This window comes from Amblyraja radiata, chromosome 4 (genome assembly GCF_010909765.2).
Source record: "Amblyraja radiata isolate CabotCenter1 chromosome 4, sAmbRad1.1.pri, whole genome shotgun sequence".
NCBI lineage: Eukaryota > Metazoa > Chordata > Chondrichthyes > Rajiformes > Rajidae > Amblyraja > Amblyraja radiata.
The window spans coordinates 48,841,699-48,869,354 of NC_045959.1; the positions used below are offsets into that span (position 1 = coordinate 48,841,699).

Below are 27,656 nucleotides of genomic sequence, written 5' to 3' on the forward strand. Positions count from 1 at the left end.
AGCAAGTCAATTAAGATGGGAAGGAATATAATGTAGCAGATTATTCACTGGAAAACTGACAAAATGGTGGGCTGAATTTTAATCTGCAGGAGTGCATGGATTTGGGAGTCAATGAGACAATTGATTGGGAGTCAATACACAGACAAAACTGAAAGCATGCTGCAGGCTTTTGCATTCGTAGGATTAGTGTAAATGGATGGTCAACAATTTGCACAGACCTGGTGGGATAAAGGGCCCGTTTCTGTGCTATCTCTCTCTATGACTCAATTAGAACCCTTTATTGTCATGTCAATTGGCTAGGGAGTAATTTGGAATAGTGATTTATTCATCTTTGAATGCAAGCCTAAACGTAACTATAATGGAGCAACAAAGATAATTGGATATTAAACTAAACGCTGGCATAAAGGTGGTGCTGGCTTTCATGTTCATGAAAACAGATCTTATATTTTTAATAACAGCCCCTGTTATTTCATTTAACTGTGCCCCGAGTAATTGTTCGAGCCTTTGGGAACCACAATTCTCCAACAGTACAGCCAGTTTCTCAAATCCTAACATGCAGAACCTAAGAACCATTTAGACCAAAGTCATCCTTGTCGGTATATTTTTGCTCTATACTTTTTATAATTTTCTATTAATTTTTAATTAAAAAAATTTTAATCTGTTTTTTAGAGAAATTTAAGGGACAATTTTAGGCAAACATGTCAGATGTGCATTGGGAGGGGAGGGGTGCGTTCTGTTACGTGGAGAAAATAGGGCAGCAAATGAATTTTCACTGTTGGCCCACTGCTCTTACACACTTATCGCCAAGGTTTGGTAGCGTGGACTCTTTCTCAAGAGAAGGTGTCTAATTTCAATGGCAAAGTGAAACCTCAATGACATTGTGTCAATTTCAACCATGGGAAAGTCATTGCAATCCGAGACTTGAAATCAACAGGATCCAGGCCACAGGGACTCAAGGTAAATAATGGTGACACAAGTGACCGCAGATGCTGGAATCTGGAGCAGCAAACAATCTGCATCTGAGAGAGGAAAGGAATAGTGCTGTTTCAGGTCGAATCACGGCATCAAGTATCAAGGTAAATTATATTTTTCTTGCAGGAATTTTCGTACTGGCACATTGCTCATTTTGTCCGATTAGAACATATTCGTTCCCCAAATTCAGATGTTTCACAATCCCATACCCACTAACTACCCCAACACACACCATTCCCGATTTTCTGTTTGAGTTCGTCTGCTTCCAGACTGATCACCATTCACTGACGTTGCCTTCAATCTGAGTTCCATATCAAGACCAAGAAATTGGGGTTTGAAATTTCATGAGCCATTCATACAAGGAACTGCAAATGCTGGTTTACAAAAAAGACACAAAGTGCTGGAGTACTTAGCAGGTCAGGCAGCACCTCTGGAGAATACGGATAAGTAATATTTTGATTCAGGACTTCCTTCTGGCTCCAGTCTGTAGAAGGGTCCTGACCCGAAACATAATCTATCCATATTCTCCAGAGTTGCTGCTGGACCCGTTAAGTTGCTCCAGCACCGTGTCTTTTTTTTCCACCCCAAGAAAGACCAGTGGGTTGCTATCCACTTCAGTTTTCACATTCCAAACTAATGCCTAGGGTAAAATCATGGGCTATGCAATTTTTTCTGAATAGGCAATAGCAAGTTGATTGATTTTGGTGTTTCTTTTTATGTACCTTTAACCTTAATTGGTTATTGATACATACTTTTTGAAATAAAGGCACTTGTCTTTTTTTTAATTAAAATGCTAGCATTGTTATAACATAGGAGGAGAGCATTTGGCACATCCAGTCCATGTCAGCTCCAATACGGTGGCACAGCGGTAGAGTTGCTGCCTTACAGCGCTTGCAGCACCGGAGACCTTCGTTCCTTCCCAACTACGGGTGCTGTCTGTACAGAGTTTGTATGTTCTCCCCATGAACTGCATGGGTTTTCTCTGAAATCTTCGATTTCCTCCCACACTCCAAAGACGTACAGGTTTGTAGGTTAATTGGCTTGGTAAATGTAAAAATTGTCCCTAGTGTGTGTAGGATAGTGTTAATATGCGGGCATTGCTGGTCAGCGCGGACCAAGTGGGCCGAGGGGCCTGTTTCCGCGCTGTATCTTTAAACTAAACTTCAGTGATCCATCATCCTGCCTTAAAAACTGTTTATCCCAACCTATTCCATCAAAGAGTTCTATACTCGAGTTTCTCTACATGTTACTTAGTCTAACGCTGGGCAGGAGTCAAGTATAAATACAAAGTCTCACTGATCTAATTCTGCTGGGGAATATGATCCATTCATGGATGTGTAAATATGCAAAGACCTAATTTTGGATTCATGCAAGCACTTGAACTCACCATGCATAAAATTTCATTTCTAAATCCAGCACTGAAAAATAGTGTTTCTGTCTAATTTGCAACGTTACCCTGACACCAGACATTTTAGCCCAAAACTAAATTTCAGCATTTTGCCAAATATGTTGACAAAATAAATGCTCCATCTGCTTATGTTGTTAGATTCCCATGCAGAGCACAGTTTATCTCCATCTTCTCAGTTTTCTTTATTTTTTTTCTGTGGGTTTAGAAATGCTATTTGAAATACAGGGCCAATGAAATTGTTATGGGATTTTGTTCTGCCATGAGAAAATGAATAGAGGACAAATGATGCATGCAAGTTTCAAAAGTGTAATAAATCTGACCAGTCTGGTCAACCTATTAACATTCCTGAGGTAGATAATTTTACTCTGTTCTGCTTTATCCATCTAGTACAGCCCTTTCACAAAAAGCAAAGTCAGATTACTGGCAATCTTGCTCCCAGAAGTGAGTCACCTACAGTCATTACTAATTCATGAGGTTAGTATCCGCAAGACCAACAGCATAATCAAGGACAAGTCACACCCTGGCCACTTTCACTTCTCCCCTTTCTCATCGGGCAAATGGTATAGAAGTATGATACCGCACACCTCCAGATTCAGGGACAGTTCCTTCCTACCTGTTATCAGGCAAATGAAAAATCCCACCACAACTAGAGAGCAGTCCTGAACTACTATCTACCTCATTGGTTACCCTCAAACTATCTTTGATCGGACGTTACCGGCTTTATCTTGCACTAAACGTTATTCCTTTATCATGAATCTGTACACAATGAATGGCTCGATTATAATCATATATTGTCTTTGCACTGATTGATTAATACACAACAAAAGCTTTTCACTGTACCTCGGTACACATGACAATAAACTAAACTGAAACTGATCTGAATATGGACTTGCCTCATCCTGATATAATGAAGTCATTTTTATCTAAGTCGTTCTGGTACGAAATGGAAAAGCCATGATTAGTGACAAGGCATTGCCATTCCAATGCCATCAAGTGGGCACATCAGAGTGTGCACATTTTCCTGCACCCCACCCCCGACCAATAAAGTGATGGGAGGAAGCCACTGGCAGACTAAGCCATGACCTGGGTTTGGCCAACTAGCAAAACCATCAAGGATTCAGAAACTTTCCAAATACTATTGAGAATCATTGAAAGCATTAAAATAGTTAATAATTCATCAATTATAATCTAAAAATGTATTTTAAATTATGTAGGAAGCTCAATTCATTAAACTAAATTTAAATTACTTAGCTTGGTCCTTCACACCTGTTCTCTCAATTCAAATAATTCAGCACAATATTCCTATGCCAATTCTACTCTGGCACGTGTCCAGTGGACTGATTGCCCACCACAACTGTGGGGAACTGCAATAAGTTCACATTCCACTGCTGTAGTCCTATGATCCATGCCAAAACCAATATTGAAATTCAATTGGGGCCTCATCAGTAAAACCTATCCATTTGGTTTGTGATTTTGGCATACAGCGTATATCACAATTCTGGCATTAACACTGAGAAATAACAACAGTTCACCAAGAACCACCAATATTTCTCAGTATATTTTGGCACAAAAACCCTATTTCTCCAATATCAACACAACAATATGTAATAAATACATTAAGGGAGGGGAGGAGAATGATCTGCAATATAGCACACAATTCCATGTTAAAACTGAATTTTGCAATTGGTTTTGATACAGACTTACAAAGTATCTGCTTGTAAACTCCATAAATAAAATGTTGTCATAAAAAATCCAACATTTCGCAAATGTCTAATAATAAGATTGTTCAGAGTGTTCTATCATATTGTACCAGCTAACAGAAATACTGGACCAAGTGCTACAAATCATTAACAAATTTTAACTATGCAGATACAAGAGCATGGAGTAGTTGAAGCACAGACATTAACCATACAAATTTCCATGAAAATTAATTGAAAACATTTTTCTATTATGTAATCTGTGCACATGCACAGAATTAAACTGGAGATACAGGGGACTGGTTGCTTCTCTTTGTGTGGAATAGTTAGAAGCACTGTAACTTCTTGACTATATCAGTTTATTAAAATTCTGACCCTGAAATCTCCAATGTATTTTCCTATTTGATTGTTGCTATCGTATCCTGCTCCTGTTAATTCTCTTCTGCCAATTGTATGATCAGGGAAGCACTACATTCAGTTCAGAATTCAGTAGATTCGAATTACTGCAGGCTATGATTCACTTCTGTAAAAGGCCATTTGACAGCCTTGCATAGACTGATGCATTATCCGTGCAAAGTTAGAGCTTTGCATTATGGTGTACTGGACAGTATTCGGCACCCTCACACTGCTTGTGTCCCATACACAATTAAAGTAGGCAGAGAAAGTAACATTAACAATCGCCACTCATCATTATAATGAAAGGACGCTGACTGCCCCTACTGATCTGGTGCAATTATAAGAGGAGAGCCATTGGTTTTTGACAGGAAGATCCTGCTCCTCCACAGTGCATTGCTGCAGATTTTGCTGAAATATTGAATTAGTGAATCTACAGGTATTTCAATACTTCACACAGTAAAAGCATCCTGAAAATAGCTGTAGGTCTAGATGTAATTGAGATTTTTTTAAAGATGCAATAACCAATCATAATGCTTTACATCTTTGACGCTGAACAACTAATTACGAGTTGATTCTGATTCGTTCAATAAAAGAAGCAGAGGTTATTTTCGGACATTCTGAGTACACATAGTGGGTATTTTGAGTTTAATTTCATCTGCCGTAAATGCAATGCATGTGTAGTACTTAAGAGCTCATGACAAATCATAGTGGATTCTTTGACCATAGCTGCCATTGTAACAATATATTTCAAATATTCTGCATCTTTAATGTAGCAAAATGCAATTGGGTTCTGCACAGAAGCACCTTCAAACAAAAAAGACAGCAAGCCACAAATTCAATAATACCACATATATGATATTAAAATCAATTAGGTACATTTTAAGTAGCTTCGAAAAGCAGGATTGACGGATTGAGAAGTTTTTGGGTAAATTCCATAATCTTGGGACTTTCAACAGAAGGCATGCCCCGAATCATTCAACATTTCATTTCATGGATATCTAAAAGGTCAGAATTTGTATTTTAAAGGATTACAGGATGGAGAAGTTTACAGATATAGGAAGTTACAAAGCGATGGATGGATTGGAAAACAAGGTATTTTCAAGATCAAGGGGTTAATTTACCAGGTGCCAGAGAAAGTCAGAATATGTATTGGGGCAATGAGTGAATTGGGGCAATTGGAACCAACTGGAATACCTTTGATTGGTCTTGAATTAACAGAGAATAAAGCAAGGCTGTCGCAGAATCCACTGGACTACTTGGATTAGAGGTTACCCAAAACATCAACATCAGCTTCAGCAACAGATGTGCTACTGAAGGCTATAATTTCAGAAAAGTTATGCAAGTAAAAATATGCAAGTTTTATGAAGGCACCAATATGACAACTAGAATTGAACAGAGTCAAATATGACATTGAATCACAAACAATCTGGTCCAATTTCAGACAATTGCTGGAGAGCGGGATGGATTGATAGCTAGGAGGAATTTTTATTACTTGGACCACTAAACTCTTTAAATTTCTCTTCAGCATTACTTTGTCTTTATGTGCTTCAGTTACTTTGACCTGCATATAATAGAGGAAAACAGACGTCAAAGTCAATGGCTCCTTCCTCTTTTTTAGTTATTTACTAAGTAACTTAAAATTATAATTTCAACTTCAATATTATGAAAGTCATTAACCAATCGCAGCTGTGCAAATATTTTTATTGTTTTATGGTCTTTGCAAAGCCCTTTCAGAAAATCAATAAATGGAGACCATATTCTAGCAAATAGTTCTGATTTGTCAATTAAGACAAGTCTATTTTTTTCCAAATGTAAGGTCTCAGACATTTCCATAATCCACATTTTCCAAACCTTTTCTATTCATGTACCTGTCCAAATGTCTTTTAAATATTGTTATAGTACCTGCAACATCATTTCAAAGTCATTTAATAAAATATTTGAGATGGGTATTCAATCTAACTAGACACATATTACACATATAATGATCCAAAATTAAGGTTTTTGTTTTTAATTAGCTGTTCAAAGATTAACACATCACTATAGCGTTTATTCCTCAAGACAGTCTCCCCAATGTAATTCAGAATTAAATGCTGAATTAGCAGCTGCTGAGAATCAACCACCAACCTATTCCCCACCCACCAGTTCTCACATCACATCACACAACCACAAGCCCACCATTAATCACGAAACACACTGGACTTCTATGTCAACTCATGCAGTAAGCAATGTAGTGTTGCAATAATATGGGTCCCGTTATGGAGCACAATAAAGCTAAGGAATATGTACTGACAATATTGAATTGAACCAAAAAACTGGAAAGCAGGAAGCTGATATTGTAACGAATATTTGGGCAATTAGCAAACTGAATGTTAGCAAACTGAATTAGCAAACTGAACATTAGCAAAATAAATGTTCATTGGCTATTTATTAGGGGTCTAGTATCAATCTTCTTATGCCCTTAACATTATTATTGTCTTCATTGCCACTGGGAACTTCAGTTCCCAATTTCACAATAAGGACAGGATTCAACTTTCTCAACAGAACCATGGAGAGTACATGACATTATTAAATAACAATGTTTCAAACAAACCACCTACACAAGCTTGTGAATTGAGGTACGATAGTGGAACATTTGGTTGCATTTATACTTCCTACACCTGCATTCATGATTTTCAAAGCAATACAGCATGTGGATTTTAAATTAATCCAACCTGTGAAACATACAGTTACTGTTAAATTACTTCCAAATGGCTCATTTTGATAGCTTCAGGTTTTGATTATTGTTTGGCTTTCATCCCTGGAGAATATGCATTTAATAACACCAGTGTATTTGAAGGCACTGACGTATTTTTATGTATATAGACTGCTGAGTATTCTTGAGAAATATCAAGATTGCCACTAGATCGATTTTACATTTATTTGGTTGCAAATATTTGTTGAAAAAGATGCTGAGATTTTTAATAAATACAGATCTGGCATCCCAATCGGATTAGATTTTAGCAAAGCCTGTGAGTATTTGTTATCAAGTAAGAATCTTCAATGGAAAATGAGAAAACACTGGTTACAGGCTCAGAATATCATCTAGTAAGCTCACTGTAGGTAGGGTTGGATTTTATAAAATTTCATAACAACACGAGGAAGAATTTATAACCACAATTTCCAGCTGTGAATTTTACATCTTTTTCATTGTTAAATAAGAAATTGCTGGCAAACTCACTCATCTATCTGACCAATATAGGTTTCCAATTCTTTCACAACTGTCTGCAACTTATTCAGAAGCTTCTGGTAGACATCTTGAGTTTCAATATCCTTTTCCTTCAGAGTGAAGTACAGACCAGGCCCATTTTGCTGACCTAAGCTGTGTCCAGAGGGAGCAGCCATGGTGGTGATGCAATGATGAACGTATTCCACTGGATCCAATTTATCTACGAATTAAAAACAAAGGGAAAAACTGAGTGCTGAATGTTGAACTATCTTTATATCAATGGCACTGGCAATAATTTCTGGCAATATTTGAGTGCAAATAAGCATTGGCCACCCATCATAATAATGCACGCTTCCAGTCATGTCCCATTCGGTTTTATTTGCCTGAGAAAATAAGTGCATGCATGTTGCTGCCTGGCGATATTACCAATGAATGTTTACAACTACCCAGGTGTAATTTCTCATTCAAACATATTATGACATTCCCCACTGAGATGATTATGTTTAGTTTTGCATGTAATTATTATTTCTGCGCTCAGAGCTCTAGAAAAAATGCTAATGATATGCAAAGGTCATATTAGAGTCACAGTGTGATGCAATGTGGAAACAGGCCCTTCGGCCCAACTTGCCCACACCAGCCAACATGTCCCAGCTACATTAGTCCTACCAGCCTGCGTTTTGATCCATATCCCTCCAAACCTCTCCAATCCATGTACCCGTCTAACTGTTTTTTAAACATTGGGATAGTCCCCAGCCTCAACCACCTCCTCTGGCAGCTTGTGTTGCCAGCTCGTTCCATTAGAAAGTTAGTTAGTACATGGTGTTTTCCATATAAAAGCAGTCCCGCCATCAGGTTTATCCAGAGAGGCCCAGAGAATGTTAAGGATCTTCAAACATTACAAACAAACAGCAAATGATTTATTCCAGTTGCTACCAGATGCAGGAGACAAAAATAGGCTCCTGTGTGATCCATTGCAAATTGACCTTTAAACAGACTCTAAGAGATGAAAATCAAAACCAGACATGTTACAGGATGTTATATTACATGTAGCAAAGGATTTTCATTGTGCTCATATATGCTTGCATATTGGAGGTACTCACCATGTTACATATAGAAATTGCTCCCTTTGAACAATGATTACTATGGTGCACTCTGCTCTGCTCTCAAATTATACCTATGCGCTATCAGGTTGCCACCTGAGACTGTGGCAAAAATGGCAGTGCTTTTATTAAATTTCTGGAACTAAAATGGTAGTCAACTCAAGGCTTGTTCTGGAAGCAGCATGCAGCAAGCTGAAAATATTATGAGATGACTTCTAGATATTGTGAGAGTGCCTAGAAATTATAAATGGGACAAGTCAACTCTGTGATGTCTGGAGATTTGGAAAGGGGGTGGAGAAAATGTAGGTTTAATATCTGGAGACCATGTCTGGGCCACTGCCATATTATGTGGGGAGGGACTGATCCTAAATCAATACAATCTATGATCATCAGAAGAAAGATTCGGGAGGGAAAAACTCTAGCCATGTTGAATTATTTGACAGGTATGAAATCTTCTGGATGCAAGTTCCTGCTGATCATCAAAAAGAAAGATCTGATTTAGACTTTAGAGATCCAGCGCAGAAGCAAGCACTTTGGCCCCCTGAATCTGCACCAACCAGCGATTACCCAATACAATAACACTATCCTACACACACACACCAGAGCCAATTTACAATTCTACCAAAGCCAATTATACTACAAACCTGTATGTCTTTGGAGTGTGGGTGGAAACCGAGGAACCCAGTCACAGGGAGAACGTACAAACTCCCGTTGTCAGGATTGAACCCAGATCTCTGGCGTTGTAAGGCAACAGTTCTACCGCTGCGGCACTGTGCCAGTTGCCAGATCAGCAGTTAGATCCTGATCCCCAAAGTTTAATCGTGCTTCCCATCATCTTCTCAAAACAACCTTCCCTGGATATATAATGAACACTTGGAATGTCAAAGATGGATGTGAAGGCAGCTTTGTAGATATATGTAAAATATCATGATACTATTATCTAGCACAGGTAGTGCATTGTGTTCCGTCCGTTTCACATATTAGCAACAAGGATGACATTGATGAATTTTTCCTGAGACCTCTACAATCTATCATTATCGTTCAAAATGATCCTCAGGAAATCTACATGAGACTAATGGTCATTGTTTTATGAGGAGTGAATTTGGTCACATAGGCTCAGACATCAGGAGATGACTTTTGAAAGGTGTTCAGCTCTCACCTCTCACTCGTCTGCTATAACGCATTCAATGAATAAGTGCATATCATATAGAGCAACTGTAAGGAAAGATTACAGAAAGCAGCAGGTTTACTTTGGTTGCCCTGCTATTAGACCTGTTTTACACAACCATATAGTCTTCAAGTTCACTTTGGTGAGGCTCATTGCTGCAGTCACAGTCATAAACGATGCAGATTATATTTGTACTCATTCGTTGATCATGTGGTGAAGGTTTTCGAAAGTTTTGTTGGGTAAAATAATCCCTCCGGCTCAATTAAATTTCTTTGTTGATGTGGCTATAAATGTATCCACTTCTTATGATGTTGCAGTCTGTTTTTCTCAGCACCAATGAGACTTTCCTGTTGCTACCCATTCCATCGTGTATTTTCTCATTCAATCAGATATTATATTCTCGTCAAGTCCATACTCATGAAACTATGTTAAATAACATTGGACACTTAATTTTCTTGACAATTTTTGAGGCTTTGATACTAGCAATTGAAAGATTCCAACCAGGCCCGCAAAAATGCAAAAAACTTAAGGCTTTTCCAGATTGAGAGATAAACAATTAATCAATGTAAAACTGGGAGGTTTGGATTTTCCAGCGTGACGTTACACTGCAAGAACCATAAAATGGAATCATAAAGAGTGGAGTCTTACCTTGATCTGAGATTTTTTGGTCAATTTCACTGCAGGATTGTTTCCGACTGTCCAGTTGAACACCAAAGGCACTTCCCAGTGATGCAACATTTTTGGGATACGATACTTCCATGACATTTAGGTGGCAATTGGTGGGACAGAAATCACTGCTGTGTAGTGGAGAAATCTTGGACTTGGCTTGTTTAAAAGTCGGCCAGGCTCGATTTTTCAGAACTCGTGAAAACTAGAGAGATAAAAATTGTTAAGACACTAATAACTGATATAACAGTTATAGTTATCATTCCTATGATAGAATGACTAATAAATATTGAAAACAATTGTCTCTGTGACCAATTTCACACTTTTCCATGATACTGAAGCAAACAGACAAGAAAAAAATCCATCAACTGAAACAAGAGTGATATAGGGAGTTCTGCATCTTGAGAAGGGAGGGGAGAAAAATTGCTCTCCCACATCCACTTGTTGAGAACACACACATAGGATGAACACAAATCAGCCTCTCTATTAGCAACATTGCTCACCAAGAGTCATTCAATTTATAGATGAAGTAAGACTGTTTTCACAAAACATTAAAAGGCTGCTAAAATTATACAGCATGAACTGTGGTGGTCAGTAGAGGAGTTGTAATTGATAATTGGATGAGAAGTTAAATTATAGGTAATTTTAATATACAAATATGCAATATCTACCTTTAATCAGAAATACAGAAACAACTGTAGATTTGTGCTGAGCAAATAATGGTGCAGTGTTTGCTGGAAAGAAACATCTTACAACATGCTAGTTTGGTTAGCTTCTGGGAAACACAATTTTCATTCTATATTCACAAAAAAGCTGGAGAATACTAACATGGTCTGGGAAGGGGATGTTTTTTTGGGTTTTTTTTTAATAAAAGAGTCCACTTTGAAGTCTTGCACACTGCACCTGCCAGCTTGGAGTCAGAGTTATACAGCACAAAAACAGCCCAACTTGTCCATGCCGAAAAAGATCCCTGCTGAAGCCACATCCATTTCCCTGCTTGTGGCCCATATCCCTCTAAATGTTCATGGCCTCGTCCAAATATCATTGAAACATTGTGATTATACCTGCCTCTACCATTTCCTCTCGCAGCTCCTTCCATATTCCCACCATCCTCTGTCAAAAACGTACATAGTTCCCCTTTAAATCTTCCCCCCCTCTCAATTTAAAACATGCCCCGTCTTTAAATTATCCTACCATGGCAAAAAAATTCTCTTTGAAAGATTCCAACCATAACCGCAAAAAAATGCAAATAACTTAAGGCTTTTCCATATTGAGAGATAAACAATTAATCAATGTAACTTTCCAACCACTTTGCAAGTCTATGTGTAACTTTCTAACTTTGCAAATAGCCCTTGGGGAAATTGGACCTGTCCACCAGTTTGGGGAGAAGGCTGCTAAGTCACGCAAGAGACCATAAAGTACCCCTCCATCTCCTCACTGCCTGGCCCCCTTGGTCCAAGTTCCCTCATGTCCATTCAGCCTTTAATGCTGCCGTCACATAGAGTGTACTTGAAGAGCTAACTCACTTCGCAATGGTCAGTAAAGTGCACAGGCATCGTTTTTGTGCTTGATTCAGGGGGGAAACCTCCCAGGTGATATTTTCATCAGATTTTCCCCAAATGTTAAGTTTTTTTTTTGTTGATCAGCTTATTGGGCACATGGCACCTATTGAACACGTGACTAAACTGAAAACTCTAATCTTTAGTTCCAGGTAGTAGCGTAAATTCTAAAAAGCTATTATGTACACCTTTCCTACAATCTCTCTCATGGTTTTAATTTAACAGTTAGAAACATAGAAGGTCTATAAAAATGATAGCTCTACCACAAATAGTATATTTATTCCAATCTATACCAATATATATATACCAAAACACTTTTTTTTTAAATTAGACTTGAATATTTCTAATTTTATTTGGGATTATAAAGCACATAGAATTAAAAGAAATCACTTGTGCGAACCCAAAGAGGTGGGGGGATTTGCACTACCTAATTTTTTATATTATTATTGGGTAGTGCATATTAAGAATATAATTTATTGGTTGGATAGTTCTGCTCAACAGTTGGAATGGATAAGAATGGAGAAAGAGGATTGCTCCCCTTACGATTTAGGAGCGATCATCTTCTCCCCAATAAAACTGAATAATATGTTATATAAAATAATCCAATTATACATAATACAATACGAATCTGGAAACAAATAAAATTAACTTTAAAATTAAGAAACTTATCAGTGCTAACACCAATAGTGAATAACCCAGTATTTAAACCATCTGGTATGGATAAAACATATAGACAATGGGAAAGAGTGGGAATTAAAAAGGTAGGTGACGTATGAATTGGGAAATTTATTATCATTCCAACAACTAAAATCAAAATTTAAATTGAATAACAACCAATATTTTAAATATCTACAGGTATGTGATTTTATGAAGAAATATATACCAAGATTTCAAAGTATAATTTTAGATCCACTGGAAGAAGTAATGAATATCAAGGCGGAGTCAAAAAAAATAATATCATACTTATATAACAGTATTTTAAACATAGAATTACCATCAACAGAGGCAACTAGAGAAGACTGGGAAAAAGAATTAATGACAAAAATCTCAAAAGAAACATGGGAAAAGTATTTGATATATATACATAAATGTACGATCAACGCTAGACATAATTTAATTCAATTTAAAATATTACATAGATTATATTATTCCAAAACTAGGTTGAATAAATGTTATCCAAATATTTCTCCCATCTGTGATAAATGTCTTTCTCAAAATGCCAATATTACTTTTGGTGTGACATATTAGATATATTCTCAAAGCTATTTAAGATAAAAAATGGAACCTAATACAGAAATGATTATATTTGGAGTAAGTGGAGATGGGAACAAATTAAATACACACCATAACTCATTTTTCAATTATGGGTTGATAATAGCAAAAAAACTCGTACTTAAATTTTGGAAAAATGCTAATATATCAACATTTAAAATGTGGATCAGTAATATGTTGGACACAGCACATTTGGAAGAAATGAGACTCCTCCCAATAGACAAACAAGACCAATTCTTAATGAGTTGGTCCCCATTTATTGATCTCTTGGATTCATGTGGTGCCATAGTATCGTGAAAATTACAAGTTTCAGGTATGGGTGAAAGACGATCTAGAATATAAAAAATTCATCTCCTTGTGGCGATTGAATAAACTCCCTCCTGCTCTCCCTCTTCACTTATTTATTTTCTTCACTATTTTCTTTATGTGTCTTTCACTCACGCTCACTAGTCTATCCTTCACTTTCTACAACCTCTTTTTCCTTTTTCTCTTCTTACTTTTCTCTTTAAAAAAAAAAAAAAAGGAAGTTGTACAGAGACTGTAATATGTTAACATAATTTTTGTACCACTGTATTGTACTTCTAATAAATAAATTTATTAAAAAAAAGAAACATAGAAGGTAGGTGCAGGAGTAGGCCATTCGGCCCTTCGAGTCGGCAACGCCATTCAATGTGATTATGGCTGATCCTCCAAAATCAGTACCCCGTTCCTGCTTTTTTTCCCATATCCCTTGATTCCCTTAGCCCCAAGAGCTAAATCTAACTCTCTCTTGAAAACATCCAGTGAATTAGCCTCCACTGCCTTCTGCGGCAGAGAATTCTACAGATTCACAAACTCTCTGGGTGAAAAAGTTTTACCGCATCTCAGTCCTAAATAGCCTACCCCTTATTCTTAAACTGTGACCCCTGGTTCTGGACTCCCCCCAACATCAGGATCGTTTTTCCTGCATCTACCCTGTCCAATCCTCTAAGAATTTTATATGTTTCGATAAGATCCCCTCTTAACCTTTCTAAATTCCAGCAAATACAATCCCAGTCAACCCATTCTTTCATGTCATACGTCAGTCCTGCCATCCTGGAAATTAACCTGGTGAACCTAAGCTGCACTCCCTCAATAGCAATAATGTCCTTCCTCAAATTAGGAGACCAAAATTGCACATAATACTCCAGATGCGGTCTCACCAGGCCCATATACAACGACATTAGGACCTCTTTGCACCTAAACTCATATCCTCTCGCAATGAAGGCCAACATGCCATTGGCTTTCATCACTGCTCTGCTGTACCTGCATGCTTACATTCAGTGACTGATGTACAAGCACACCCAGGTCTCGTTGCACCTCCCCTTCTCCTAATCTGATACCATTCAGATAATAATCTGCTTTCATGTTCTTGCCACCAAAATGGATAACCTCACATTTATCCACATTTTACTGCCAGTCAAGTCAAGGTTTATTCGTCACATACACATACGAGATGTGCAGTGAAATGAAAAGTGGCAATGCTCGCGGACTTTGTGCAAAAAACAAACAAACAAACAAACAACAAACTACAAACAGAATGGAACAGAATCACATATTCTTTTACATATTACCTATTGTGGGAGGAAGGAAAAAGGAAAAATAAACACCACCAAAAAACAGCAATTTAAAAAAAACAGTAGAATGGTACAGTAAAGTTAGTCCCTGGTGAGGAAGGAGTTACAGTCCTAATGGCCTCAGGGAGGAAACTCCTTCTCAACCTCTCCGTTCTCACAGCATGGCAACGGAGGCGTTTGTCTGACCGTAGCAGCTGGAATAGTCCATTGCGGGGGTGGAAGGGGTCTCCCATGATCTTATTGGCTCTGGAGTTACACCTTCTGATGTATAGTTCCTGCAGAGGGGCGAGTGAAGTTCCCATAGTGCGTTCGGTCGAACGCACTACTCTCTGCAGAGCCTTCTTGTCCTGGGCAGAGCAGTTCCCAAACCAAATCGTGATATTTCCGGACAAGATGCTTTCCACAGCCGCTGAGTAGAAGCACTGGAGGATCCTCAGAGACACTCTGAATTTCCTCAATTGCCTGAGGTGGTAAAGGCGCTGCCTTGCCTTACTCACGAGTGCTGCAGCGTGTGATGTCCATGTCATATCCTCAGAGATGTGGACTCCCAGGCATTTAAAACAGCTCACCCTATCCACAGTATCCCCATTTATCCTCAATGGTGTGTACATCCTCGGATGATGTGCCCTCCTAAAGTCCACGATCAGCTCCTTAGTTTTTTTAATGCTCAAGAGGAGGCTGTTGTCCTGACACCAGAGTGCCAGCATCTGCCATGCTTCTGCCCACTCACCTAACCTATCCAAGTCATTCTGAAGCCTCATAGCATCCTACTCGTAGCTCACACCCACACCTTTTTGACTCCTTTAATCCATGCATTATAGAAATTCCTCCATATTTATCTTATTCACTCCAACAGAAATACACGGGAGGTAATGGAATAATACAAGATTAGCAGATTTAAACAGTGGCATCGTTATCATTTAACCATGTTTTAATTCACTTCTCCCGTGAATGAAGGCTGTGATTAAGTGGATGAAACATTGGCCTCCTTAAATCTCCGCACCTCAAAGGCATCCTACCTTTTTGTAGATCATGATTCTTCGGTTAATATGTTCAAGCTTTTCACCACGCATAATGCTGAATTTCGAATGGAGTTCACGAGGCATGGCTTCACTTAAGCAGTTTAGCCTGACACAGCTCTCTACAAACAGTTCATCATTCTTAGCCATGCATTCAAGGATCTGTTAAAGAAATACCATTTAATTTTTTGTAATTCATAACCTAATCCAACATGATGTTACCATGCAAGATAAAAATACGTCTAATGTACATATTCGAAAGATTCTCAGGAAGGGAGTTGCCAAATATTTGTTATGTGATAATATAAACCAATGCTTACATATTCTATTATTTTGAGTTCTGCATTCTTACAAAACCATTCATGTTAATTACTTCCTGAGGTATTTTGTGAGAATTATGTTTGAAAGTTCCAGAAAATTATTCTCCCATGTTTTTCTCTTGCTTAACATTTCCATAGCATTGCTACTCTTCTCCCAAAAATGTTTGATTTCTGTCAGTTTTTCCCAATGATTTAACATTTCTGTCATTTTCATCACAATGTCATAGATTGCGTGAGCAGGAAGTAACATCACTTGAGGTCTGTTAATTAATTTTAAAAACGTACTGTTAAATATATTGCCCCCAAACCATTACCTTAACAATTACTGATTAATAGGACTTCCTTGAGTCAGCAATGTTGGACTGAATCGCATAACTGCATGTGATTCGGCCAAGTTGGAATGTCCAGTGGGTGAGGAAGAAGAGGTGAGGTGATTTGAAGCCATAAGATTCAAGAGAGTTTATTGTCATGTGTCCCTGATAGGACAATTAAATTCTTGCTTTGCTTCAGCACAACAGAACATAGTAGGCATTGACTACAAAACAGATCAGTGTGTCCATATACCATTATATAAATATATACACACATGAATAAATAAACTGATAAAGTGCAAATAACAGATAATGGGCTATTAATGTTCAGAGTTTTGTCTGAGCCAAGTTTAATAGCCTGATGGCTGTGGGGAAGTAGCTATTCCTGAACCTGGTCGTTGCAGTCTTCAGGCTCCTGTACCTTCTACCTGAAGGTAGCAGGGCGATGAGTGTGTGGCAAGGATGGTGTGGGTCCTTGATGATACTGTTAGCCTTTTTGAGGCAACGACTGCCTCAGCGAGGGAGCCGATGATGGACTGGGCAGTGTTTACTATTTTTTGTAGTCTTTTCCTCTCCAGGGCGCTCAAGTTGCCGAACCAAGCCAAGATGCAACCGGACAGCATACTCTCTACTGTGCACCTGTAGAAGTTAGAGAGAGCTACATTGCCAGGCTGGCCTCTTTTAATGAGGCCTTCAAGTTATTTGATGAGGAAAGAAAATGTTAAACTTAAAAAACAGAAGTTTATACACTGATTCTTCATTTGTTTTTGAATCATACCTTTGCAGTCAAATTGAAAAATCCCTTGGGTTCACTCATTTTCTCCAAAACATGGCACTTTGTACCAGCAGTGCTATCATATTCATACACCACACCATAGTCCAAGTGAACATTATCTACTGTCAGGCTCACATGATCCTTCTTCCCATCAATTAAAGCCATTGTATTAAATTTATCAAAGACATCTGGGGAGAAGGAAATAGTGTTATCCTGACATCCATTTACTTCAAGATACAACCATTATAAACATATAATCTACAGTATGAAAGTAATTAATATGGTGAACATCACATAGAAATGTGTTTCTGTCAGTAAGAACAGCAGACAGATCGATTATTAGTTTCAAGAGTCAGGCATGTTAGTAACACTGGCATAAAATAAAAGAGGTAATAATGGGGCATTTGGATAGCAGTAAAAGGCTTAGTGCAAGTCAACATGGATTTATGAAAGGGAAATCATGCTTGACTAATCTTCTGGAATTTTTTGAGGGTGTGACAAGTAAAATGGACGAAGGGGTGCCAGTGGATGTAGTGTATCTAGACTTTCAGAAAGCCTTTGATAAGGTCCCACACGGGAGACTGGTGACTAAAATTAGAGCACATGGTATTGGGGGTAGGGTGTTGAGATGGATAGAAAATTGGTTGGCAGACTGGAAGCAAAGAGTAGGAGTGAATGGGTCCTTTTCAGAATGGCAGGCAGTGGCGAGTGGAGTGCCGCAAGGCTCGGTGTTGGGGCCGCAACTGTTTACCATATATATTAATGATTTGGAAGAGGGAATTAGGAGCAACACTAGCAAGTTTGCGGATGACACAAAGTTGGGTGGCAGTGTGAACTGTGAAGAGGATGTTAGGAGGTTGCAGGGTGACCTGGACAGGTTGAGTGAGTGGGCAGTTGCATGGCAGATGCAGTATAATATAGATAAATGTGAGGCTATCCACTTTGACGGCAAAAACAAGGGGGGAAGATTATTATCTTAATGGGGTTAGGTTAGGTAAGGGGGAGGCGCAGCGTGATCTGGGCATCCTTGTCACTGAAAATTGGCTTACAGGTACAGCAGGCAGTGAAGAAAGCTAATGGAATGTTGGCCTTCATAATAAGAGGATTTCAGTATAGGAGTAAAGAGGTTCTTCTGCAGTTGTATAGGGCTCTGGTAAGACCACATCCGGAGTATTGTGTACAGTTTTGGTCTCCTAATGTGAGGAAAGACATCCTTGTGATTGAGGCAGTGCAGCGTAGGTTCACGATATTGATCCCTGGGATGGCGGGACAGTCATACGAGGAAAGATTGAAAAGACTAGGCTTGTATTCACTGGAGTTTAGAAGGATGAGGGGGATCTTATAGAAACATATAAAATTATAAAAGGACTGGACAAGCTAGATGCAGGAAAAATATTCCCAATGTGGGGCGAGTCCAGAACCAGGGGCCACAGTCTTAGAAAAAAAATGGGTGGACATTTAAGACTGAGTTGAGAAAAACGTTTTCACCCAGAGAGTTGTGAATGTATGGAATTCCCTGCCACAGAGGGCAGTGGAGGCCAAGTCACTGGGTGGATTTAAGAGAGAGTAAGATAGAGCTCTAGGGTCTAGTGGTGTCAAGGGATATGGGGAAAAGGCAGGCACGGGTTATTGATAGGGGACGATTAGCCATGATCACAATGAATGGCGGTGCTGGCTCGAAGGGCCGAATGGCCTCCTCCGGCACCTATTTTCTATGTTTCTATGTTTCTAAAACTAACAAGAAAGGCCAAAAGCAAACTCCTAAGTAATTCTCTGATCTCTTCATTAAATACAACTGAAAATAGTTATTAGAAAATGGAAAATGAAAACAATTAAATCAGATGTATAATTTAGGTGTAATCCCAATATCATACGTATGACAGCATTGGAAGCATTCAAACAATGTTTCACATCCATTTATATTATATGGAAATCTAGATTGTATTATTTCCGCATTAAATGTGGATCTTAAGATAGGTTACAGGTAAGCTACATACGGGCACTAACCAGTTTCAACCCTTCAATTTACAACCAAAAGGCACTTCATATATTTTAGTTACGTAATGGTTATGCCAATGTAGTTTCTGTTGCAAATACAATGGCCTTAACATTAATTGTGGGATGAAATGGGCAAACAGCCTAGCAGCTCGAGAAAGGCAAGATTGCAATATATTTGCAGAACTTTACAACAGGAACTTGTTTGAATTGTTTAACTCTGTCTCTTGCCTGGCAATGATACTTTGCTACGGAGAACCCTGTGCTACAGAGAATTAATCAAAATCAGGAACAAGGGAATGTATTGAGAATGTTGATGGAGAACGATTCCACATGAGTAGAGAGATTTCATTCCAGTTGAAATTGAAGTAGAGGAGAGGTAACAGGAAGAGATGGAGAATGCAGTGGAGAAAACACGGAGGCGTTTGAAAATTGTAGTCCGGATTTTCGGAGAAGATATCATGGGAAAAGTAGGCGGTAAATGTTTCCAGGGAGAGAAAAAGTAAATGAAAAGATTATGAGATGGCTTCTAGATATTTTGGGAGTGGCTAGGAATTATAAATGGGACAAGTCAAATGTGCGATGTCTGGAGATTTGCAAAGGAGGTGGAGAGAATGTAGGTTTTATTTCCGGAGATAAAGTTTGGGGAGGACCGATTCGGGCGCTCCAAGCCGTGGAGAGTTTCAACCATCCCGACGAGGGAGTTCCGATCACCCTGACACGTGGGCTTCAGATCGCCGCCTGCGAGAGCTTTGATGGCCCCGACTGTGGATGGTTCCACAGCCCCGACCGCAGAAGAATAAAGTGGGAGAAGAATGGACATTATTACCTTCCATCACAGCGAGGAATGTGGGGAGCTGCTAGTGTGGATGTTTATGTTAAATTTTATTTAGTGTGGCTGTGTGTCTTGTTGCTTTTCACTTAGTATGGCTGTATGGTAATTCAAATTTCACTGTACCTTAATTGGTACATGTGACAATAAACTGACCTTGAAACCTTGAAGGTATTCCAATACATTTGCTGCAGTTATTGCCCCATGGACTAAAAGACTGATCTAGACCACTGGCTCAAAATATCCTATATTGTTGACATGCATCCTGATGTAGATTTAAACCCATTTGAACAAGTGAAAATCCTCAAATCCTGCAGTCTTCAGGCAAGACATTCTTGCATTACTCAATTATTTTGCAATCATTTAATTACAAAATCAATACATTGGGAAAGAATGTCATTAGATTGATGCAATAGAAACTTTAAATGGAGGAGGAGCAGAGTAATAAGGGTGGGGGTAGCAATGTGGAAAAAAGTAATCAAGTTGCAAGGTTGCGATGAAATAATTTGAAAGGACGATAAAAGGCAGTACTCTAAAATCATGTGTGTGTGAATACAGTGTTAACCTTTGATAACGTCTCATCTACAAAGTTACAGGTGTTTGAAATCTGATACAAGAACAGAATGCTGGAAATATTCAGCATGTCATGCAGCTTCTGAGATAGTAAGAGTATTAACATTCTAATGAAAAGTCAATTTTCTGAAACTCTGACTTCATAAATACTGCCTAACCTGCTGTGCATCTCTGGTATTCTCTGTTTCATTTTCATTAACATGTAACTGCAGCTTACCTTCATTAAAACCATCTTGCACATCAGCATCACTTCCTCCTGAAGCTGGCCCCTTTGAACAGAATTTCTGAAGATCCTCCTGACCACTCTCAGCATTATTGTATACCCATTGAATAGAGTCTTGCTGCATGACCAAAACAAAAGATATTATATGGGTAAAATTAATTTCACCACTGAATAATAGGCGCTGAATAATTTCAAGATGGATCTCTTAGTACATCTTAATCCCTAAACATATTACGATGGTAATGTGTCATTCATAAAAGCTGTTGCATTTTTTTGAAAAGGGAGGAAAGTGGAGAAATTTTAACCACAGTTTTTAAATGAATGGTATGGAAGTGTATGGAAGGCGAGTGATAAGTGGAGTGCTTTCTACACCATCATGGTACACTGGCAGCACAGTAAACCAAATTCTGTTCTGACTTTGTTGTCTGTGTGCAGTTTGCACAACTCTGAATCTGTGCTAGATTGCCACGTTAGATTGACGTATTTTATGTTGCTATGCTCTAACAAAAGCTCAATGTCATGCAAGTCAAAGACATTTGTTCCATTAGCTCCTCAACCAAATTAGAATTTCTTGTCTTAATGGTTACTATCTAATGGATGCATCACATCTAACAAGTCTGTCACCACAATCACATCAAAGGTCAATGCCTCAAGCACTCAGAACAGCATCAACTGCAAGTTTCCATCAATTATCATAAGATCATTAGAGATTGGAGCAGAATTAGGCCATTTGGCCCATCAAGTTAAGGATAAGGATAAGGGGGAAATCTTTTAGGACCGAGATGCGAAAAACATTTTTCACACAGAGAGTGGTGAATCTCTGGAATTCTCTGCCACAGAAGATAGTTGAGGCCAGTTCATTGGCTATATTTAAGAGGGTTAGATGTGGCCCTTATGGGATCAGGGGGTATGGAGAGAAGGCAGGTACAGGATACTGAGTTGGATGATCAGCCATGATCATATTGAATGGCGGTGCAGGCTCGAAGGGCCGAATGGCCTACTCCTGCACCTATTTTCTATGTTTCTAAGTCTACTCTGCCATTCAATCATTCAATCTGTTCTGAATTTGTTGTCTGTGTGCAGTTTGCACAACTCTGAATCTGTGCTAGATTGCCACGTTAGATTGACGTATCTTATGTTGCTATGCTCTAACAAAAGCTCAATGTCATGCAGGTCAAAGACAATCTAACACAGATTCAGAGTTGTGCAAACTGCATACAGACAACAAAGTCAGAACAGATTGAATGATTGAATGGCAGAGTAGACTTGATGGGCCAAATGGCCTAATTCTGCTCCAATCTCTAATGATCTTATGATAATTGATGGAAACTTGCAGTTGATGCTGTTCTGAGTGCTTGTTGCATTGACCTTTGATGTGATTGTGGTGACAGGCTTGTTAGATGCAATGCATCCATTAGATAGTAACCATTAATGATCTATCTCTCCCTCCGAGCCCCATTCTTCTGCCTTCTCCCCATAACCTCTGGCACCCGTACTTTCAAGAATCTATCTATCTATCTATGCCTTAAATATATCCACTGATTTTGCCTCCACAGTCTTCTGTATCAGGTGGGGACCTTTCTTCAGACTTCAACCAAGTTTGTCAAATATGCTTTACCTTCCATAAATGCAATAAAACGTCCCCATTATTTAACACCAATAGTAGCCAACATGCTGTATGACTTCTTAATCTCTTGTTAGACATGCCTGCACATGAGCACCCAAATCCCTCTGAACTTCATTCAATTGTAATTTCTCTTTGTTTAAATAATAATCAGCCTTTTAATCATTTCACCCTGTTGCATGGCCTCACAATTTACCCACATTAGACTCCATTTGCCAAGTTTTTGCATAGTCACACAATCTTCCATTCACTCATTGCAGAACCATAATTTGCAAATCACAGAATGTCCTTTCACCTATTCTTGCATCATCAACAAACATGCAAACCAAGTTTTATTCTCTCCTCCAGGTATTAATATAAATCATGAACAGATGAGGGCCAAGAACTGATCCCTGGGTTACTCCATCAGTTATATCCTTCCAGTCTGAAAATAACCCATTAGTCCAGCTCTGAGATTTCCATGCAACAACGAGTTTTCAATCTATGCAAATACACTTCCTCCATTAACCTAGATTCTTAATTTACGCCCAAGCATAAATAATGGATTCATGCAAGACCTTCACTAATACATTTTGGAAATCTAAATACGCTACATTCATAGTTTTACACTCAATCAACTGCCTGTCACATTGTCAAAAGGACGAAAGTGTTGAGATAACTTATCAGGTTAGGCAGCTTCTCTGGAGAACATGGACAGGTGACGTTTCGTGTCAGGTCCCTTCTTCAGAATTCAAATTGTACCTCCCATAAAATCATGTTGACTGGGTTTGATTATGTCCATGTTTCTAAACAATTAGTTATTTCCTCTTTCTTTATGGTGATAAAGTCATAAGGAATAGGAGTGGAATTAGGCCATTTGGCCCATTACGTCTACTCCGCCATTCAATCATGGCTGATTTATCCCTCCCTCCTAACCCCATTCTCCTGCCTTCTCCCCATAACCTCTGACACCTGTACAAATCAAGAATGATTATGGTCTCTAACATCTTGCCAGTTGTAGACATTAAATTAACTAGCATTTATACAAATGGCATTTAGTTACCCAATCATCTGCATTCTTCCCTTTTTGTACAAGTGAATCTGGTAAGGTGTTTTCAATTTGCTAGTGCCTTCCCGGAATTTATTTGAAATTAGCCCAGCTGTTATCTCAGGGATATTTGCAGCATCATCCATGGTGAAAACTGATGCAATTAAATTGATTTATTATATCTGCTGTTTTTTGTCTCCTCTTTTTAATTCACCAGTCTTGGTCTCTAGCGGTCCCGCAACTACCTACCCACCTTCTTCCTATTTAGGTAACCACAGAAACAAAATGTTTTTTCTCAAATTCAATTTTCTCACTTCTTGTGAACTTTAGTCTTTTTTTTGTGTTAGACTCTAAAACCTCAGAGTCCTCTGGCCAACCACCAGCCCTTGCCACTTTGTGAACCCTCCTTTTTCTTGATAAAGAAATCCTATGTTAAATGCACAAAACCTTAATTTTCAGTAACTTCAAACCTAACTGTCCAAAAAGTCACGTGTTTACCTGTGAAGGGCGCTTGTATTTCCGACATGCTGTGACATGTGCTATCACACTTGCATGACTTTCTTTGTTTACGTTGATCCCATTTACTTTGATGATACATTGGCCAGGGTGCAGACCAGCTCCCGCTGCCACAGTTCCTACGTCACATAAAAAGACCATCAGAAAACTTAAAGTACAATATCAATTTTGTTATTTTGTGCATTAGTGGTGGATAATGCAATATTATGCAAGTTTAAGCCTCATTATTTCATCAATAATAAAATGGCAATAATGCCCAAGTTAAATACAGTCCAATACAATGGACTGGTTAATTAAAAATGTATGCACCATTTATATCAATGGTAGAACAAATAGCTTATTACATCTTGGATATATTACCATATTCCACTCTAGCATTTTCATTAGCAAGTGTAAGCAATAAGGCTACTGGCATCGAATTCACAAGGAAGCACTGAAACACCAGGTTGCATTAAACGGATAAAGTAGAAATTCTGGAGAAATATACACAAGATTACAAAAATCCTACGTAGATTGAGATAATAGAAAGGAACATTAATAATGATCGCAATGATGGTCGAGATTTATTAAGAAGTTGATGATGTTATTTTTCATGCAAGACATAATGATCAGCAAATCCCCAGGTTAATCTGATAATCAGGTTTATAACCTGATTATATCGAACACGGGTTGCTATGGGAAGCAAGGAAGTAGATTGTTGGGGCCCCGGAGATCTTTGCATCTTTGTTAACACAGAGCACAGTTGAGGTACGAGAAGAATGCTGGATGCCTGTCCCGCTGAGTTACTCCAGCATTTTGTGTCTACCGGTGGATAACTAATGTTGGTTTTATATTTAAGACCGGCAGTAATGATGAGTTGGGTAACTACAGGCCAATGAGTGGTAGGAAATGTCAGGAAAAAATCCCATAGAATATGATACATGTCCATTTGGAAAGGCAGGGATAATCAGGGATGGCCAACATGACTTTGTCAAGTCTATTTAAATTTATGGTCATATGCACGTACGTATGTACAGGTACAATAAAAATCTACTTACAGCAGCATCACAGGCATATTGACTGAGCCAATACACAAAAACATAAAAGATATACAAATTACATATAAGTTACACATATATTCTACATGACAGTGAAAAGAAAAATACTGCAAAAACAAGACAATACATGCAAAATTCAATTAGGAAACATGATAGTGCAAGAGGTGATAAAGGTAGGATTAGGGGTTGAGCAGGTGGCAAGAACTCGATGGTTGTAGGTAGGCAGCTTTCCCAGGCATCTGTACCTCCCGCTCGAAGCCAGCTCAGGTGGTAGGGATCCTTGATAATAGATGCCGCCTTCTTGAGGCAGCTCCTCATGTAGATTATTCAATGGTGGAATGGGCTGTGCTTGAGATGGATTGAGCAGTCACTACTCCCTGAAGACTCTTGCATACCTGTGTGTTTAAAATGCCAGTACTTTTTACTGTGCTGCTGAGAAAGTTTGTGTTTCCGAGGAAGGTTGGTGACTTGACAAATCTGTTTAAACTTCTGAGAAAGTAGACATGCTGGCAAACCTTCTTTATGATTCTATCTATGTACTAGGCTCAGGAAAGGTCATCCAATATCTTTATGTCCAGGAATTTGAAGCTGCTAACTCTTTCCATCGCCAACCCACCAATGAAATCTGACAATAGACACAAAAAGCTGGAGCAACTCAGCGGGTCAGGCAGCATCTCCAGAGAAAAGGAATAGGTGATGTTTCAGATTGAAACCCTTCTTCAGAAAGAGAGTCGTCAGGAGAAATGGAAATCAGACATATAGATGGTAATATAGAGAGCTATAGAAAAAAAACAATGAAAGTTTTGCAAAAAGCACCAATGATCGAGGAGCGGTGGAGCCCACAATGGTCCGTGGTTGGCTGTGGAGTAGGTGTCAACAAGTTATACAGTGATATTTAACAGGACAACTGTGAAACTAGTAAGATGACGAGCGTAACGGGAGGGTCGGAGATAGAGGAGATTCAAGGGTTACTTTAAGTTAGAGAAATCAATATTCATAACGCTGGGTTGTAAGCTGCCCAAACATACAGTGGCTTGCAAAAGTTTTCATACCCCTTGAACTTTTCCACATTTTGTCACGTTACAACCACAAACGTAAATGTATTTTATTGGGATTTTATGTGATAGACCAACACAAAGTGGTGCATATTGTGAAGTGGAAGGAAAATGATACATGGTTTTCAAATTTTTTTACAAATAAAAAACTGAAAAGTGTGGCGTGCAAAAGTATTCAGCCCCCCTGAGTCAATACTTTGTAGAACCACCTTTCGCTGTAATTACAGCTGCAAGTCTTTTGGGGTATGTCTCTACCAGCTTTGCACATCTAGAGACTGAAATCTTTGCCCATTCTTCTTTGCAAAATAGCTCAAGCTCAGTCAGATTGGATGGAGAGCGTCTGTGAACAGCAATTTTCAAGTCTTGCCAGAGATTCTCAATTGGATTTAGGTCTGGACTTTGACTGGGCCATTCTAACACATGAATATGCTTTGATCTAAACCATTCCATTGTAGCTCTGGCTGTATGTTTAGGGTCGTTGTCCTGCTGGAAGGTGAACCTCCGCCCCAGTCTCAAGTCTTTTGCAGACTCTAACAGGTTTTCTTCCAAGATTGCCCTGTATTTGGCTCCATCCATCTTCCCATCAACTCTTACCAGCTTCCCTGTCCCTGCTGAAGAAAAGCATCCCCACAGCATGATGCTGCCACCACCATGTTTCACAGTGGGGATGGTATGTTCAGGGTGATGTGCAGTGTTAGTTTTCCGCCACACATAGCATTTTGCATTTAGGCCAAAAACTTCAATTTTGGTCTCATCTGACCAGAGCACCTTCCTCCACATGTTTGCTGTGTCCCCCACATGGCTTGTGGAAAACTGCAAACGGGACTTCTTATGGCTTTTTTTCAACAATGGCTTTCTTCTTGCCACTCTTCCATAAAGGCCTGATTTGTGGAGTGCACGACTAATAGTTGTCCTGTGGACAGATTCTCCCACCTGAGCTGTGGATCTCTGCAGCTCCTCCAGAGTTACCATGGCCCTCTTGGCTGCTTCTCTGATCAATGCTCTCCTTGCCCGGCCTGTCAGTTTAGGTGGACGGCCATGTCTTGGTAGGTTTGCAGTTGTGCCATACTCTTTCCATTTTCGGATGATGGATTGAACAGTGCTCCGTGAGATGTTCAAAGCTTGGGATATTTTTTATAACCTAACCCTGCTTTAAACTTCTCCACAACTTTATCCCTGACCTGTCTGGTGTGTTCCTTGGGCTTCATGATGCTGTTTGTTCACTAATGTTCTCTAACAAACCTCTGAGGCCTTCACAGAACAGCTGTATTTATACTGAGATTAGATTATACACAAGTGCTCTATTTACTA

At 38.9% G+C, this 27,656-nt stretch overlaps 1 protein-coding gene across 2 annotated transcripts in view; it reads right to left on the bottom strand.

Annotated features, from left to right (window-relative positions):
* The window catches only part of prex2 (phosphatidylinositol-3,4,5-trisphosphate dependent Rac exchange factor 2), a 352,555-nt gene that overhangs the window by 172,726 nt on the left and 152,173 nt on the right, over positions 1-27,656 (bottom strand). For both annotated transcript variants that reach the window (XM_033019360.1, XM_033019359.1), the window contains 6 exons: positions 24,236-24,372; positions 21,081-21,204; positions 17,467-17,651; positions 16,058-16,219; positions 10,595-10,817; positions 7,691-7,898 (listed from right to left, as the gene is read on the bottom strand). In XM_033019360.1, coding sequence (XP_032875251.1) covers positions 7,691-7,898; positions 10,595-10,817; positions 16,058-16,219; positions 17,467-17,651; positions 21,081-21,204; positions 24,236-24,372 — 1,039 coding nt within the window. The remainder of the gene's footprint in view (positions 1-7,690; positions 7,899-10,594; positions 10,818-16,057; positions 16,220-17,466; positions 17,652-21,080; positions 21,205-24,235; positions 24,373-27,656) is intronic.